We start from the raw sequence: 17,763 nt of genomic DNA, 5'->3' as shown, positions 1-17,763 counted from the left end.
ATTTCCTTCATTCACGAAAATTGTATCCGAAATTTTATTACGACAAAGCGGGTCAAGCGACTCAAGCCACTCCAACCAATCCAAGTTGGGAGGGAAGTGGTTTTTTTGTTTGTTTGTTTGTTTGTGTCTGTTTATTGCTTGGGGAATTCACAGTACTTCCTATCGGTCTCTTTCTTTATGAGAGTGGCATCCTTTTAATGATGAATCTAAGGTGCCCTTGTAAGGGGCCGTTCTAGGACCTTAGGGCACGTTTGGTTCGCAGGATTAAAATAGACAGGGAGTAGAATAGATATGGAATAGAATAGACAGTGATTAGAATAGACAGGGAATATAATGAAAATTCTGATGAAATTTTTGTGTTTGATTGGAGGGAATAGACAGGAAATAGAGTTATAATTCTAATGTTTGGTTGGGTTGAATAAGGAATAGAAAGAACATGAATAGGATAAAAAGACAGAAATGCCCTTCATATAAATATAATGGGTTTTATAAGGTAAATTAATTTTTTTAAAAGAAAATAAAAGAAGTTACTGTTCATCTTCTTCTCATAGACGATGAACAGTAACTTCTTATCGGATCAGCTCGAACTCGAACTAGAGTTCGCATCTAGCGATCCCGACCCCTACTCGACCTTCAATTCCTCCAAATCACCAAACCGTAATCACCCCTCTTCCTCCTCCTCTTCCTCCTCCTCTTCCTCATCGTCTCACTCCTCTTCCCTCTGCAAGAACTCCCTGTGTGATGATCCTCATCGTCGTCGTCTTCTCCGGCACCTTCCTCGTCTCCTCCTACTTCTCCTACATCTTCAGTTCCATCTCCCTCCTCCTCTCCCACCCCACCATCCACCTCCACGTCGATCTCCCCCTCATCCCCTACGCCATCGGCTTTCCTGCCTTCTTTGCCGCAGTCGTACTCTCCTTCGAGTGCCTCTGCGGCACCCGCTCCCGAAGATGCCACTGCGCCAGCTGCAAGGGCCTCAAGAAATCCATGGAATTCGATCTACAGCTCCAGACCGAGAGCATTCTCAAAGGCCATGGCATCTTTATTGTAATAAGTCAAGAAAGTAGAGGGCATTTTCGGGTTTTCACTACTATTCCGGATGCGGCATAGCTAATCCTCACATTCGGGGGAGGCACCCGTATTCCCCATCTAATCCAGATAACTATCCCGATCCGGAATACTTATTCCTCGTACCCTTGAACCAAACGTCGGAATAGGTATTACGTACGGAATGGATATTCTGTTCCTTACCTCAACCGGTGAACCAAACATAGCCTTAGTCAAGCGATATGAGAAAATATTAAATGCAATTACAGTAAAAAGATGAATGGTCTCATTGTAGGTGACAAATTGTGAATTTATAATTATTTCTATTTCATTTTTATCCTTTTTCAAGCCCTCGGATTCACTTTTTGCGCTAGAGCCATATAAAATTAATATAATTCTTAAATGACAAAATTACTGTCGAAATCCTAAAATTATGCAAGAAGTAACTAGAAGCTAACAACGTTAAATCCAGTTATGGATCTAGAAATTTAATTCAAGGGGAGTGAAATTTAAGAGAAGGCAAAGGAAATTAAAATAGTAAAACCAATGGGGCAAAATACGACAATTTCATGCATAAAAAAGGCAAACTCAGTGTAAAATATAAAGAAATTTGTAATTTTTTTTCGAGTCCAAGCGAGGTGACCACCCCTCGGCGCCCTTGGATTTGTCCTTGGTTAAATTAGTCTATATGTCACCTCCTGATTGGTTGAATATAAAAAAATAAAATGAAAAAGAACAAAACAAGAGGGGGAGCGAAGTCCCGTCGGTGGAGGCTCTCTCACTGACTTCGTCCCAACATGCAAGGTCGTCGGACCCCCCACCCCCTCGGCAAGGTTGCTGGAAAGTTTACCCAGCGACCTTGCCGGGGAGGAGAAGTGGCCGATGAGGGAGCCCCCATCGGAGAAACTCCCCTCTCCCCTCTCTTTTTTATTTTTATATTTTATATTTTTAAATTTTTTAAAGTTTAAAAACTAAAAATATTATTCAATCAATTAGGAGTTACCACAGGAACTGATTTAACGGCGTCAACTTCTAGTTATGGTTTTGAATAAAAAATGTTTAACGAACTAGATGTTTAGGACTACATGAACCAAAATATTTTTTTTTCCCTAAAAGAACCTAAATAATACTTTTAGAATTAAGGTTTAAACTTAATGTTGTGTTTGGTTTTAGAGTTGAGTTGAGATGAGTTTTGATTTTAATTGGTTTGTAATGACTGTGTTCTTAAATTATGAAAAAAAGCGTGAAAAAGTAATGAATAGTTGAAAAATAATAATTGTATTGTTGAATTGTGAAAAAAGTATTGAATAGTTGAGAAAAAGTAATGATTGTGTTATTAAATTGTTGAAAAATAATGAATAGTTGAGAGTATGTAGTATTAAAAATTGAATTTAATGATTAAAAAAATTGAAGAAAAAGGTGAGAGGTTCCATAATCACTTTTTCTTATAATTTTAAGCAGATTTGGTGTTTGGTGAGAATTTTTGAAATCACGATTTAGGTCAAAATCGTTGTTGCAAATGTGATTTCTTTTAGCAGGTTAATAGGTACTTATGAAAATTAGCTTCTGCTTATTTTATTTCAAGTATTACTAATTTATTTTTTCTTACTTTCAGCAGTTTTAAATTAATTTTTTTCAAATACTTTAGCTTATTCCAGCACTTATTTTTCAGTAATTTTATTTTAGTACTTCTCCATCAGCAATAGCACTTCCAAACCAAGCCTAGAAGAGGAAGCGATAAACTAAGCCAGGATTCATGGGTTTGCGGTATGTACATCTAATACACCAATTTTTGTTGCAGCTATATATATATATATACATACATGATTTTATATAGTTAGATATGAATTTAAAAGGAAAATATTCAACAGCTTTCGTGTAAAATAAAATTTTCAATTTTAAAAATAGTAACCATCATTATACAATACAATTTTTTTTATCAATGTATCAAAATTTGCACGCCTATTAAAAATTATCTAAAAATGCATAACTTTTCACTTTTGTGTCAAATTTGACTTAGTTGCGAAGGATTTATCCAAAATTAACATCATAGCCGACATGGTGCAACTATTTGGCTTGTTCTATGTGTGCTCTTAATCTACAGCCAAATCATCATTTCCTATCAAATTTGGACTGAATTTTCAAGGTGTGCTAAATTTCGCACGAAAATGAAAGATTGTGTAGTTTTAGACAATTTTTTTTCAAGGATATGCCAAATTTGACATATTGATCAAAGGTTGTGCAATAGGATATTATTTGCCTTTGTAAAAATGAATATATATGCCCTGTAACCTTCGACATTTTCCTAGTTAGTTATTACAATCCAATAAATGTACTTGAAATAATTTTTATGTTGTTGGAATTATATCTGCATAGATCCTTTCCCTAATCTGTAACTCTTCATTTCTGCTTATTTGCCATTTGTCTTCCTTTAAAGTTGTCTTTTCTCCCTTTCTTCAAAAGTAATTTCTAATATGACACCATATCAAATTAACGCAACCATATGAGTTGTTAATGCGCTGCTATACGCGAGGCAAACACACATCACGCGAATATAAAGAGACGGATATATAGAGGCTACAATTGAGAGAGGAAGAGATCGAGAATACCAAGGGCAGCCAAGGCAGAAAATGTTGGAGTGAATGTCCAACTAGTATTAGACTAATTCAGTTGGAATCAGTAAAACCTATTAAAAGGTAAAACTCTCTTAATCAAGAATTTTCTCTACTCGAAAGATTTGAATACTAGATCGTCATTAAGTGTAATTAGCATTGAAACATTTGGATCAATCCATGTTAACTCTCTTTTCTTTTAAGAACTGGATTCAACATATAAATCCCACAGGCAGGAAGAAAATAGTGATGCACACAGGGGATGTCTAAATCCCATGCGTGCAAGGATTACTTAAAAGTTAATTTTACATCCTTCTAGTAATTTACACATAATAATTTAAGAAATTAGTGGGAATAAATTAGTTAAATTATTAAAAAATTACTCAAATTTAAAATAAATCACACCAATTTTAAAGAATTTTCTCATGTTTGTGAAATAAATGAAGGAAAAACTTTGGAAGGCCGTCCTAACTCTTCTACTGGAGGAATGTCCTTGCATAAAAGTCGGATCTGGGGCAGCTTGAGGAAGGCTATCCACGACAAGTTCATGGATGATCTAATCTCACGACGTGACATGAGAAAATACAATTAAATTGCATGAAATATAAATATTAATGCTAATAACTCGAACAATTGTCACAATTATTATTCTTTAAAAAAATCTTATTTTTAGGTGAAATTAAAGAAATCTTATTGGTTTCTCGCCACGTCAATATGAGATAGGATCATTTAAAATTTTCTCACTATCCAAAAAATGCTTCCTTTTGCCCACAAATTCTTCGCCTTCCACACACAAGCAATTGTAGTTATCTATATGTATCTTATTTGTACGGGAGGCTAGCAAGATCTCCTGCCGTTATATCTACTAGTCGCCCTAAAATCCAAATGTATAGCTTGTGAAGGGAAAGGTAAATGCCAATAAAAAAAAAGGGAAAGGTAAATGAAACGGACATCGATTCTCACAAAAACCAAGAATGAAGGAATTCTAAACCCACCCAGCCATATGAGGTCGCATTTGGATTGTAAGCACATAGGGCCACCAACAGGAAGGCTATGCCATAAGCTTTCTCACCCTTCACGTGATGCATCCTGCCAACCCGACCTGCAGAGAGTATGTTGGGAGTCCTCCCCAATGGTCTGGTCGAGTCCATGATATCGAACAGGGATTTAAGGTCAAGTTGCACCCATGGAGCCGGGGTAGGAAAGCCACTCCTTGATATATATATATATATATATTAGAGATCTATCTCACAAATTCACTGTTACGGGCCAAGTTTCAAGGGCTTTATTATTTCGAAGACTACCAAAACTGCTGCTAAAATTAAAACTGCATCACATTCACATGAACAATTAACTGACAGAGACCCAGACAGTTCCTTAATACTTTCAAGGCCCACTTATCAAATCAATATAGCACAAGTTCAAGTAATAATAATCCTCTCAAGAGGGTGAGGAGAAAAAACGAACGAAGACTGCTGTCACGAAAATCCTCAACTCGGAGCACTTCCCCCTTTCCCTTTATAGACGGCGTCTAAACATTCCTTGGCTCTGTGAACCTTTGACTGAAGGTAGAAGCTCCCGTTCTTAGTGTTCCTCTCAAACAGCACATCGTATTTCTGCAGGAGAAGTTAAATACATTTCTCAGATACACTTAAGTCATATATGAAAATCAGAAAATGAAAGGGCAGCTCATCAAAAGAGAAACTTCAAGATGAAAAAGAGACAGAGTAGGAGGACCTTCAGTATCTCTTCCCAAGCAGTCCCCTCTGAGACACCAAGAATCTGCCTAGCCTCTTGCTCTGTCATGGCCTTGCTTGCTCTATGGATAGTGTTCTGCATTGCTTCTTGTGCGGTGCCATTTTTTGAGGCATCTAGAACCCAAATAAATGATCATTTCAGATTGTAAGCACTAACATAAGTCCTATATGCAGCTAAAACAGGGAAATGTCATCCAGTCGTTTTTCTTAGAAAACAAGGCAGATTATATGGCCAGTGAGAAAAAAAAAGGCATCTGTTTAAAAGCATTATTGATCTCAAGGATGATTATAAAACTATGCCCAGCCTATAAGTAGCATCCTTTATAAGTGAAGTCCTGACTGATGGTAAACCCACATGTTTAATACTCATCAAAAAGCTCGAGGTGAAGATTTCAGAGGTACCTCGTGGACAAAAACGGCTGTGTTTAGTTTTAGAGTTGAGTAAAGTTGAGTTTTGATTTTAATTGGTTTGTAATGACTGTGTTATTGAATTATGAGAAAAAGTGTGAAAAAATAATGAATAGTTGAGAGAAAGTAATGATTGTGTTGTTGAATTGTGGAAAAAGTAATAAATAGTTGAGAGAATTTAGTATTAAAAATAAAATTGAATGGTTAAAAAATTGAAGAGAAAAGGGAAAAGTAATAATTGTATTGTTGAATTGAAGATAAGTGGAGTAGAGTTAACAAATTTTTAAAAACCAAACGGGCACGATTTCAGAGGTAGCTTGGGTCTGATAACGTCTGCAATTCACATGGTGGTGTCGTGAAAAATCCACCTTGACTCTTGGGAAAGCCCATAAAACAATTACGACATACATTACCACAGCAAACTAGTCTTAATCACCGAACAATATATCAACTATAGAAGACTCTGCAACACCAGTGAGCTGTCCATTATCATACTCAATTGTATTTTATTGAACATCTCATGATTCTTGTACTCACTCTATATGTGTCTATGACGATAAACTAGTAACTAGAAATTTACATTAGATAACAAAACAATACAAAAGCTGGCAACAAAAATAAGATCAGAAGCATAGTTTGTTTTTAAACTATCGGCACAAACAGTTTTTGATGGATTCACATGGAGTTGTATCCACACAAAACTTACTGGCAAGCGCCTGTCGATAAGCTTGAACAAATGCCCGAGCTAAAATACCACCACCCATAACAATCAAGTTGGCAAGAATCTTAGCAGCCTGTATAAACATATAAACTACTTAGTTTCATTTTACAAAAGAAGGATAAGCAAAATATACAAAGAAAAGCAAATATCAACAAGTAATCAAAATCCAACGTTTTTAATCAGTATATGGAAAGAAATGGGGCTTCCACTCACAAATTCAATAGAAAGGCCACTAAGGGGGATCCAACTATTCCTTTTCAATCACCAATGATCACTCAATTGGACAATCACACCCTTATCCTTGAAATACCATTCCAATTCCCACTCTAAAACAGGCCAAAAAATAAAATAAAAGATTTAACTGATCATCTCATTCTTCATCTCTTCGCAGGTTGCAAACGAGCTTCAAGTTCTCTTACTGTCTCATTAATGCTATACGGACTCCTTTAATTCATTTATCTATTTGCTAACAAAGGTGTTTAACTAGTAGCCAGGAGGCCCGAAAACAAAATAATCTACTATGCATTAGCTAGCGAACATTTCATCTTCCAGTAATCATAGTACCAAATAAAAATCCCGAAAGTTGCCTCAACAAAAAAGAACACCTTCACTGTTGCCCCTTTTTATACTTAAATACCTGAAATGAAAGAGAAGCAGTCCTAAACTATTAATTGCCTAGAGCTGCACCCGTTGAGATTCAGCTCTAAAGAGAACAGTTTGACGAGGCTCATGGACTTCCGACCAGAAAACAGAAAACCTTAAAGGGCTATCTATCAACATTATCAGAGCTGCTGCCCTCGATAACAAACCTTCATAAAATTCCAACCAAATGCCTAACTGAATTGTTCAAAGACTAAATGTCCATCGATCAAAGGTGATGAACACTGAACTTCCCATGAACCTCCCGATTAGGAAAATTTTTCCTATGTTGTATTCCTCAACAAAACCGTTGCATATAAATCATTCATTATTCTCCGATCGAAAAAGTAATGATCTTTTTACTTGCGGAAAACCAATCCCAGACAGCGCCCGAGCCCAGAAAACAATATGCACAGATAAAGAAGAATACAGGTATTCGAGCAATCGAATGTATACACAATCACAGGGGGATGAGATTAGGAAACCCTAAGCAGTGGAAAACGACAACAGATCAATCGTGCAGCGGATTGATGGGATTTCGAAACAAAAGAATAAAAGAGATGGACGCAACGGAAACAAGGCGTACCATAGTTTGGGATTGCGATGAGGGCTCCCCCGCCCCGCCCCGCCCCTCCCCTCCCCTGCGCACAACAATGAAGCCTCTCTTAGGATGGACGGAGCTTCTCGAAGGATCGATGGAAATAGTCGGAAATCACAGGGATTGTTTTGGTCTCGGGAATTTGGGGCCGAACTCGAAGTCGATTAGGGCTTTTCTAACTTTGGGGTGGATGAATTGAACGCCCGATGAGATGACAAGTTGACAACACAACCCGTGGGAGCTGCAAAGAGAAGAGAAGCCTTATATATGTATACATATATACATACACATATACATATATATATATATGTATGTATAGATAGTAAGAGGCTTTCGCGTGCGAGAAATTTTATTTTATTTTATTTTTCAGGCGGTTCTTTTTGCAAGGTAATCTCAATTTGCCCCCAAGTTATCTTGACTTCATATTTTGCCCCAATAATTTTAATTGTCTCCTTAGTTCAAGGGTGTGTGGTCCGGGTAACCCTCTATAATTTTCTCCATACTCGGACTCTACCATGCATGGAACCAGCTCCTAAATTTAGAAATAAGAGCCTACCCTATTGAGTCTCGAAATCAAATCCCCGATTATATCATCGATTCATTTCGAGTATCAATTGTCAAAACCCAATGCAGTAATTAAAAAAAATAATGATCACTTCAATTTATTGATTCATATGATCAGATTGAGCTACCAATACATAAAGCGGTACACTAAATCAGATTGACACGGCAACTGGGTGGAGACTTGAGTTTGGTCGGTGAAATAAAAAGCACACAATTTTGTGGATGGTGCCACAAACTAGAAGATGAAAGAAATACTATAAAAAGTGACGCCTCATGCAGCAAGGGCAAAGCATGTCTGTGCATCAGACCAGCAACAGAAAAAAGATCGTCCATTCCTGGCGTCACTGCCACAGCCCTACAAGCTGAAGCTCATAGGATCCTCCCGGCCTTATTGATGGCTCTGCAAAAACGGACGGAAGAAAATTTGGCTCAAAAGCAGTTCTCTTTCAGATATTACTTTCGTCTATAGATGCTTTTCAGATTGGCACCCGTATCTGGTTCCCTGCTCAGAAAACCTCCTTGCACATTATCTGAGTCATCTTGATTTCACGTCGAATTTTGATGCTTCTTATTTGTTCGATGGATAATGCCCTTGTAATGGACCTCCTAGTTTTATGATAAATAAAATCTCGTCTCATTCATTCCCTTTGGATGGGCTTGGGCCCATTGGCCAGCCCATCAACAATTTGGATTAAGAAACAAAGAAAATTTCCTTCTCAATCACTCTTTTTTTTTTCTTTGTTTTTTTTCCTTGGCTGACCTCAATCGCATTTTCTTGTTCTTTGGTTTTGAGCCCGAATAGATTTACTTTGGATTTCAGATTGGCTAACGGAAAAAGAGGACCTGAAAGAATGTGACTGACTAGGAGAATATATGGACCCATTTCCTAATGAAAAAGATTTTTTCAGATGGGGGAACAAAAGGTCAACAACAGTTTCTTCAATATAATATATCGACAAAGAAATCACCACGATAAAGCATACAATTCTCCATATATTTCAAACATGTGTATCCAAACGTACATTTGTAATAACAATCAGTGAAATGTCAGACCGAGGCATTGCCATCGAATCTCATCAACTAATTAGTCAATAAATTATTTCCGCAGATTGCGATATATATATAATATATATTATATATATATATGCATTTATATATATATATATATATATATATTTTTTTTTTGGGTAAAAGATTGCCATATATTTTGGATTGCTATAAGGTTGTAACTTGTCTGCGGTTTGTATCCACTGTAATCAAACTAGTATCACTGGTCATTATAAATTTGGTTAGATATATATGTATAATTCAAGAAACTTTGGAGAAAGAATTTTCTTCTCTTTTATTTAAAATGCAGACTCGCGTGGCACATAACACAAGAGGGTTGTCGAGGTCCAAGAAACAAATTAACGTTGACAAATAGCAAACCAGCTCCAGAGTAGACTATACAAATAATAAATTAAGGCAATACATCTAAGAGAAAATATACAAATAATAAATTAAGGCAATACATCTAAGAGAAAATTTTCGAAGGTGAAAAAGGAACCACAGAAACCAGGGAGCACTTCCATGTTTCTATATATAATATGCACATCTCCAGAGCTCCCACTTGCTTTTGCCTTTTCTTCCCAATTGAAAAGAAGCCTCCGAAGGGACCATTGATGTTGAGACTTGATACAACAATCATGAGGCGCAGTATGCCCACAAGAGAATAAGCAGGAGCGGAAGTAATGTCTCGGTCCGACTCTGAAAGGTTGCGCTCAAAGAAAATGCTCGGACGCTTATTTTGTGAATCGACATGTATAAAACTCTCTTTCATGGAGCCCTCTTTTATTACATTCTTCAATCTAAAATCTGCAAGAATATATGGAGAGTTCAGTTAACATTTCATTACTTCTAGGATCCATCATCCCAAATATTGGGATTAATTAAGTATAAGAGTGGATTTCTCGTAAGAGAGCGTTTACTTACATGACTGAGCTTAAGTTGTGGCTAAGCTTTTTGAGCTTAGTAGTGTGTTGGAGGAGGAGGTGATGCGTAGATGTAAACTGGTGAAGGGTGTGACTTCATGGGCGGTGGAGGTGATGAGTAGTGGTATGGAGGAGGTGGTGATGGTGAAGGGGGTGGTGGAGACTTGTAAACATACGGAGGAGGTGGAAAGGGCGATGGAGGTGGTGGTGACTTGTAGTGGTACGGATGTGGCGGAGAGGGTGGAGGAGGCGGTGGGGATTGGTAGTGGTAAGGAGGTGGTGGTGATAGGGAAGGTGGGGGAGGAGAATTGTAGTGGTATGGCGGTGGAGGTAATGGGGATGGAGGTGGTGGAGATTTGTAGTGGTAAGGGGGTGGAGGGGATGGTGATGGTGGTGGTGGAGACTTGTAGATGTATAGAGGAGGCGGCGATGGGGATGGTGGAGGAGGGGACTTGTAAATGTATGGTGGTGGAGGAGATGGTGATGGTGGTGGTGGAGACTTGTAGATGTACGGAGGAGGAGGTGATTTGTAAACATATGGTGATGGAAGAGATGGTGATGGTGGTGGTGGAGACTTGTAGAGGTATGGAGGATGAGGCGATGGGGATGGTGGAGGCGGGGACTTGTAAATGTATGGTGGTAGAGGAGATGGTGATGGTGGCGGTGGAGACTTGTAGATGTAGGGAGGAGGAGGCGATGATGATGGAGGTGGGGGAGACTTGTAGAAATATGGAGGAGGAGGTGATGGTGATGGAGGTGGTGGAGATTTGTAGTAGTAGGGTGGTGGTGGAGAAGGAGATGGCGGTGGCGGTGACTTGTAGACATAGGGTGGAGGTGGTGAAGGAGATGGTGGAGGGGGGGACTTGTAGTAATACGGTGGTGGTGGAGAGGGTGATGGAGGTGGAGGGGACTTGTAGTAGTAAGGTGGTGGGTGAGACTTCATTGGTGGTGGAGGTGGGGACTTGTAGTAGTATGGAGGTGGTGGAGACGGTGAAGGTGGAGGAGGAGACTTGTAGTAGTATGGCGGTGATGGATGTTTCATCGGCGGGGGAGGTGACTTGTAGTAGTATGGTGGTGGAGGAGATTTCATCGGCGGAGGAGGGGACATGTAATAGTATGGTGGCGATGGATGTTTCACCGGTGGGGGAGGTGACTTGTAGTAGTATGGGTGTGGAGGAGACTTCACTGGCGGAGGAGGGGACATGTAATAGTATGGCGGTGATGGATGTTTCACCGGTGGGGGAGGTGACTTGTAGTAGTATGGCGGTGATGGATGTTTTACCGGTGGGGGAGGTGACTTGTAGTAGTATGGGTGTGGAGGAGACTTCACTGGCGGAGGAGGGGACATGTAATAGTATGGCGGTGATGGATGTTTCACCGGTGGGGGAGGGGACTTGTAATAGTATGGCGGTGATGGATGTTTCACCGGTGGGGGAGGTGACTTGTAATAGTATGGCGGTGATGGATGTTTCACCGGTGGGGGAGGTGACTTGTAGTAGTATGGGTGTGGAGGAGACTTCACCGGTGGAGGAGGGGACATGTAATGGTATGGCGGTGATGGATGTTTCACCGGTGGGGGAGGTGACTTGTAGTAGTATGGAGGAGGTGGTGAGGGAGATGGTGGAGGAGGCGATTTGTAATAGTACGGTGGTGGTGGGGATGGAGATGGTGGTGGTGGAGATTTGTAGACATATGGTGGTGGAGGAGGGGATTTGTAAATGTATTTAGGTGGTGGTGGCGGTGGGGATTTGTATAGATATGGTGGTGGAGGCGGCGACTTGTAAATGTAAGTTGGCGGTGGTGGCGGGGGAGACTTGTAGACGTACAGTGGTGGAGGAGGGGACTTATAGATGTAGGTCGGCGGTGGTGGAGGTGGGGACTTATAGACGTATGGTGGAGGAGGAGGTGACTTGTAAACATATACGGGCGACGGGGGTGGCGGTGATTTATACATGTAAGCCGGCGGAGGCGGGGACTTATACACGTACATTGGGGGTGGAGGCGGCGGTGATTTGTAGACATAGGTGGGTGCTGGAGGTGGCGGGGAAGTGTAGTAGTAAGGAGCCGGTGGAGTGGGCTTCGGCTTCTTGCACTCTTCGTATGGAGTCTTGGGAGCATAAGCAAACGGTTTAGCATATAGAACAACCTCGTACTCGTTCTTTGATTTCACCTTCAAGGATGCACCCTTGATGCCCAGGTGCAAGTTTGTCGGGATCTTGCAGGGTGAGCCCTTTGGCGGGGCGTGAAGCTTGGCCTTGCAGGCTTTGGCTCCTCCATACTTGCCATAGTCAAAGCCGTCGACCTTGATGCTGAATTTACCATTGATCTTAGTCTTGCCATAGGCCTTGATCTTCTTCTCACCTGCCTTGCACGTAATCTCCACAACAGCACCTGTGTACACCACAGCACGATATAACTTAGTCGAAGAAGTTAAATAAAATCTTATGAATAATAAGATTATATTAATGTGACCCTGAATCATACTTTGTGACTATAACATAGAGAAGACAAATGTTTCATGGCTGAGGGTGTAAACTGAAAGATCAAAATTTGGAAGACTAAATCAATTCAGAGGACGAAAATGGAATTTTCTTTTGGGGCATCTAATAATAATAAGAGTCCAAGAACTAGAAAGCACATCTGCCTGCACAGTTATTTACCTACTACATAACCAGTTTGTTTTTCTTTCTTCTTATAATCAAATTGAATATTGTCAACAGGGTGGTTCATAGACAAAACGAATAATTGCAATTTCTTTCGAATTAAAATAATATGTTTCACCTAAAAAAAATGTGGAACAAAATATATTATGGAAGAAAAGGTGGACAACTGATTGAATCAATATTTAGCTGATCTAGCTAATTAAGCATGGGAAACAGAAGTCTTGCATAAGAAAAACGCTATTATATATACGTGTATGTACTTGGAAAATATCATAATGGGAAAATAATTAAGTAGGACTTGAAATTTTACGCCGTTCTTCTCAAACTTTTTTTTGTTAGCCAGATCAAATAAATTACTTCTCAATCCTCTGGAACTTATAATCTCTGTCAATTTGCGGTGTACTGACTCCGATTAATGATATCATCAAACAACACGTTTTCTTTTACAACGTCCTATCTAGTATCAGAAACAATGATTCTTAATTATAGTCAATGTCAAAAGTAAATATAATTTCTCATATGGTGCTAAACAAGGTGATAAAAATTACGGGACACATAAGAAAAGTAAGCATATATTAACTTGATTATCTATTATTTCACCCAAAGAAAAAGAAAAAAAGAAACACAATAGTCGACGATCTATTAACATCGGCTATAAACTAACAAATGACTGACAATCAAAATAACGATATTATCATAACTTTTACTCCATCTAACAAGAAAAAAAGATAAAGTCTAAAAGGTAAACCAATCAATTGAAATGGACGCTGGTGGGCAAATAATAAATTGACGAAAATCATACCGTCAAAATCATATGGGTACTAAAATATTTCACATACCTTTGAGGTGCTTTTTGTCATGAGACTTGGTCGGATGTTCCCAATCATAGCATCTGTAGCAGTAGACTTTCCCCACTACCTTGACCACCAACTCATGGTGGTAAGGGACCGGCGGTGGTGGAGAAGGGTAATGGTAAGGAGGAGGATGGGATTTTGGTGGTGGCGGTGGAGATGTATAGTAGTATGGTGCCGGCGATGGAGATTTCTTCGGGGGTGGTGGTGATGAGTAGTAGTAAGGTGGAGGGAGGGGGTGCTTAGGTGGTGGTGGAGATGAGTAGTAGTACGGCGGAGGAGGCGACGGAGAAGGTGGTGGAGGAGATTTGTAGTAGTAGGGTGGAGGGGGAGACGGTGATGGTGGTGGCGGAGACTTGTAGTAATACGGAGGAGGTGGAGATGGCGAAGGCGGTGGTGGAGATTTGTAATAATATGGTGGCGGAGGAGAGTGCGTAGGTGGTGGCGGTGACTTATAGTAATAAGGTGGGGGAGGTGATGGAGATGGTGGTGGAGGAGACTTGTAGTAGTATGGTGGTGAAGGAGAAGGTGAAGGTGGTGGCGGAGACTTATAGTAGTACGGTGGTGATGAAGACTTCACCGGTGGTGGTGGAGACTTATAGTAGTACGGTGGTGGCGGGGATGGAGACGGCGGTGGCGGAGACTTGTAGACGTAAGGTGGTGGCGGTGAAGGCGAGGGTGGTGGGGGAGACTTGTAGATATAAGGAGGATGTGGTGATGGAGAGGGCGGCGGCGGGGACTTGTAGACGTATGGAGGTGGAGGTGATGGGGAGGGCGGCGGCGGCGACTTATAGACGTACGGAGGTGGAGGAGACGGTGATGGTGGTGGCGGTGACTTATACTTGTAAGGTGGTGGTGGAGGAGACTTGTATACGTAAGGTGGTGGTGGAGATGGGGATGGTGGCGGAGGAGATTTGTACATGTAAGGCGGCTGGGAGGGATGCGATGGCGGAGGTGGCGATTTGTACTCGTAAGGTGGTGGCGGGGAAGGCGAAGGGGGTGGTGGTGACTTGTACACATAAGGCGGGGGAGGAGAATAGTAGGGATAGGCATCAGCAGAGGCTGAGCCTACACTGCAAGAGACCACTGCCAAGGCCAGTGCCACGGCAAGTGCAGGCCATTGCTGGCCTCGAGGCGGGGAGCAGCCCCCCGAGGGCTTCATCGCTGGTGGTTGCCGGAAATTATCCCGCCAATGTCCTCCTCTCCGATTACTTCTTCTCTCTATCAAAATTTGAGAGAGCTGGAAAGGGAAGATCACCGGAAGAGTGATCTGGTTTAGTTGGGGACTGAGAGCTTTGGCATTTGCAGGCAATATTTATAGCAAAAGTAGTCGTTAGAAGAGAGCTGTCATAGAGGACTAATTCAAATGTCCAATTCTTATTTTCTTGTACGGAAAAAATAAAAGAAATTATTATTGAATTCATTTTGCCCCTTTATAAAATTAAGCAAATTGGGTATATCTAGCTGGCTTTCACAATTTTCTAGAGGCGAGTTTGGATGATCCCTTACCATATTTGAGATTCACACATTTAATTTGTTTTGATATGGGGGGATCGTATGAGTTAATTAAACTGGTATGTATTAATTGATAATGGTATGAACGTGTATATGTTCATCAACTGTATTTTTTTTTGGTGTAGATCATCGACTAATTATTTTAATTTAGTTCTAAAGGTGTCATTTGTTTTTAGTTTATTTTGTTTTACTTTTATGGCTAGAGTATTTATTTTTTTAATTTTTTAATTTGTTCTGATCATATTTCTGCTCCTCTTGTTATAATTTCGATTAATATGTTTTCTTGGAATCTAATCAGGAACCTTCTCTCCTCTAGGTGCTATTGAAATAAAATGTGCATAAAATACAAACAAACACAAAGCGGAGAATTTCGATTTTTGAAGAATTAGAGATGGATCGAAGGCAAAGAATGGACAGGCTTGAATATAGGCGAATAATGATCAACGATTTTCATCTAGCGATATATTCAATCGCAAAAAAAAAAAAGGATTGTTTGAGGGATTGTGAAACGAAAACCTTAAAAATGATGATCACAAAATATATATATAATTGGATATAAATTCCCACACCCTGTCGAGGCAAGAATTGGCAAGAATAAACATTACACGTTCTATATCTAATTTTAATAATCCATTAAAAGGGCACTCACGGGGTTTTGGTAATTGAGATCTGTTTTATCTTCTGTTTTTCTTCGTATACTACTACTGTCTCTGTAGTTAATAATTTCATGCATGTGAATTATTAATTTCATAATGGCCAATAGCACTTCAGGAAGGAAGAATTGACTTTTCTTTTTTTCTTTTGTTCGTTTTATTTTATTTTGTGTTTGAGCTGTGTAATTCTTTTTTGAGCTAAATGCATGTGAGATGAGTTCCTCAATAATGAGGGAGTGGCACATGGTGAACACTCAATCAATTGAAGGTGCAGCTTTTCCAGGAAAAAAAGGAAATTTGAAGTCCACCAAAAAAGGAAGAGGAAAAAAAAATAGCGAAAGAGCGAAGAGAATTGGACTTTAAATATTAAAAGAAAAGAAATAGTTATTTTGACTTTGAGTCTGTTTTCATTTCGTGCAAGGAAGAATAACAACAATAATTGCTAAGGTTCCTTTTTTTCACTAGCTGGAACCAAATTGACCCCATCGACCCAAAATTAGATCCGACACTTCTTATGTTGTCCTCTGGACCACCTGGGACATGCGATCCTGCCTCTTTTTTCAACTTTGTTGGGATCGGTGGATTCAGAAGATTTATGAGCAGAGCAAACAAATTAGTACTTCGAACAATATAAGTGTTGCAGGTTAATTTTGGATGGTGCCCTGAGAGTAATCCATCCACCGATCAATCATTGGTGATAATCTGCTGTCTTCCTGAACTTTCGATTGATTTGATACAACTATCAACGATTAATTTGCACTTCGAACAATGTTAGTGTTGCAGATTAATTTTTTTATCGTCCCCCGAGCAGTAATCCATCCACAGACATGGTGTTCATTCGTTGTCCGACTGAAATTTCTGATCAACGTGCTACAACTATCGAGTTCTAGATCATGTAATTACCATTCTTCTATTTATTACTAGAATTTTTTTGGTAAAACCTTCGCTTTTCCTACTACTACTAATAATAATAATAATAAATGCTTTTTCTATAATGAAATTCAGTTTAGATGGTGCGTTTTTTCTTTTTCTGGGAAAAAAGGGCCATCATTTAAAGATTAAAATTGATTTAGAGAAATAATTAGAATTTTCTTTTTTTTTTGTTAATAAGGGCCGTGCATATAAAGTGCGTATTCTAATTTCCTCTTTACAGCATCAAACTGTCAACGTAAATTTTCTACCGAAAATCCTTCGATTAATCTTTGATTTCTATACATCAAAAGGCAATGATTTCTATACCGAAACGTTGGAGCTCCAAAAAAATTAATTATGTCACGCATCACGACCGTAGTACCGCGCGTTACGTAATTAATTGGTACATACATGCATAGCTTGTACAGACAAACTATCTAAGCTTGGAGTTGTCGATCAAAGATTCGTAGGACTAATTACGGGCATGCAGGACAACATTATACTCCAAAAGAAATCTTTTTTTTTCCCCTTGCAAAATGACAATATTCATTAACAGCTACCGATCTTTTTCAATTCTGTTTACTATATGACTCCTGCTGTACTCTGAGGAGATGATGCGACTCATCTGCACTCAATAATTACCATACTAACACAGTATCACTAATTATTAGCCTTTTATTTTTTTGGGTGAAAATTATTAGCCTTTGTTCAGTCAACCTAATCGTGCCAATCTCTATCAGAACACCTTTAATTCAACTCTCCTTTTTGAAAATTATGATTCCCCTCTAAAAATTTCCTAAAGCAAAAATACAAATACAACTAAGGAGAATTCTCTTATCTGCAATCCTTTATA

At 39.4% G+C, this 17,763-nt stretch overlaps 2 protein-coding genes and 1 pseudogene across 2 annotated transcripts; 1 reads left to right on the top strand and 2 right to left on the bottom strand.

Annotated features, from left to right (window-relative positions):
- Nucleotides 1-554: 554 nt before the first annotated feature.
- LOC116193805 lies at nucleotides 555-1,110 on the top strand (annotated as a pseudogene).
- Nucleotides 1,111-4,921: 3,811 nt separating this feature from the next.
- Nucleotides 4,922-8,032, bottom strand: LOC116198108 (mitochondrial import inner membrane translocase subunit PAM16 like 2). The gene is made up of 4 exons (XM_031528452.1): nucleotides 7,771-8,032; nucleotides 6,531-6,618; nucleotides 5,397-5,530; nucleotides 4,922-5,275 (listed from the first exon to the last, which is right to left on the bottom strand). The coding sequence occupies exons 1-4, from the start codon at nucleotides 7,771-7,773 to the stop codon at nucleotides 5,150-5,152; spliced, it is 351 nt and encodes a 116-aa protein (XP_031384312.1). The 5' UTR covers nucleotides 7,774-8,032; the 3' UTR covers nucleotides 4,922-5,149.
- A 1,631-nt stretch (nucleotides 8,033-9,663) lies between these two features.
- Nucleotides 9,664-15,128, bottom strand: LOC116197616 (extensin-2-like). The gene is made up of 3 exons (XM_031527795.1): nucleotides 13,819-15,128; nucleotides 10,318-12,707; nucleotides 9,664-10,200 (listed from the first exon to the last, which is right to left on the bottom strand). The coding sequence occupies exons 1-2, from the start codon at nucleotides 14,990-14,992 to the stop codon at nucleotides 10,354-10,356; spliced, it is 3,528 nt and encodes a 1,175-aa protein (XP_031383655.1). The 5' UTR covers nucleotides 14,993-15,128; the 3' UTR covers nucleotides 9,664-10,200; nucleotides 10,318-10,353.
- Nucleotides 15,129-17,763: the final 2,635 nt, after the last annotated feature.

The sequence above is a fragment of the Punica granatum genome, chromosome 2 (genome assembly GCF_007655135.1).
Source record: "Punica granatum isolate Tunisia-2019 chromosome 2, ASM765513v2, whole genome shotgun sequence".
NCBI lineage: Eukaryota > Viridiplantae > Streptophyta > Magnoliopsida > Myrtales > Lythraceae > Punica > Punica granatum.
Note: the sequence above shows the minus strand (reverse complement) of the source record. Positions and strands in the feature narration are given on the sequence as shown.

Bases quoted from the DNA above. Each gene is read 5' to 3' on its own strand.
- LOC116198108 (XM_031528452.1), bottom strand. The intron at 5,531-6,530 runs GTAAGTTTTGTG...TTTGGGTTCTAG, and splicing joins TTATCGACAGGCGCTTGCCA to ATGCCTCAAAAAATGGCACC. The intron at 5,276-5,396 runs GTCCTCCTACTC...CTTCTCCTGCAG, and splicing joins CTTGGGAAGAGATACTGAAG to AAATACGATGTGCTGTTTGA.
- LOC116197616 (XM_031527795.1), bottom strand. From the start codon at position 14,992: ATGAAGCCCTCGGGGGGCTGCTCCCCGCCTCGAGGCCAGCAATGGCCT. The intron at 12,708-13,818 runs GTATGTGAAATA...TGGTGTACACAG, and splicing joins TGACAAAAAGCACCTCAAAG to GTGCTGTTGTGGAGATTACG.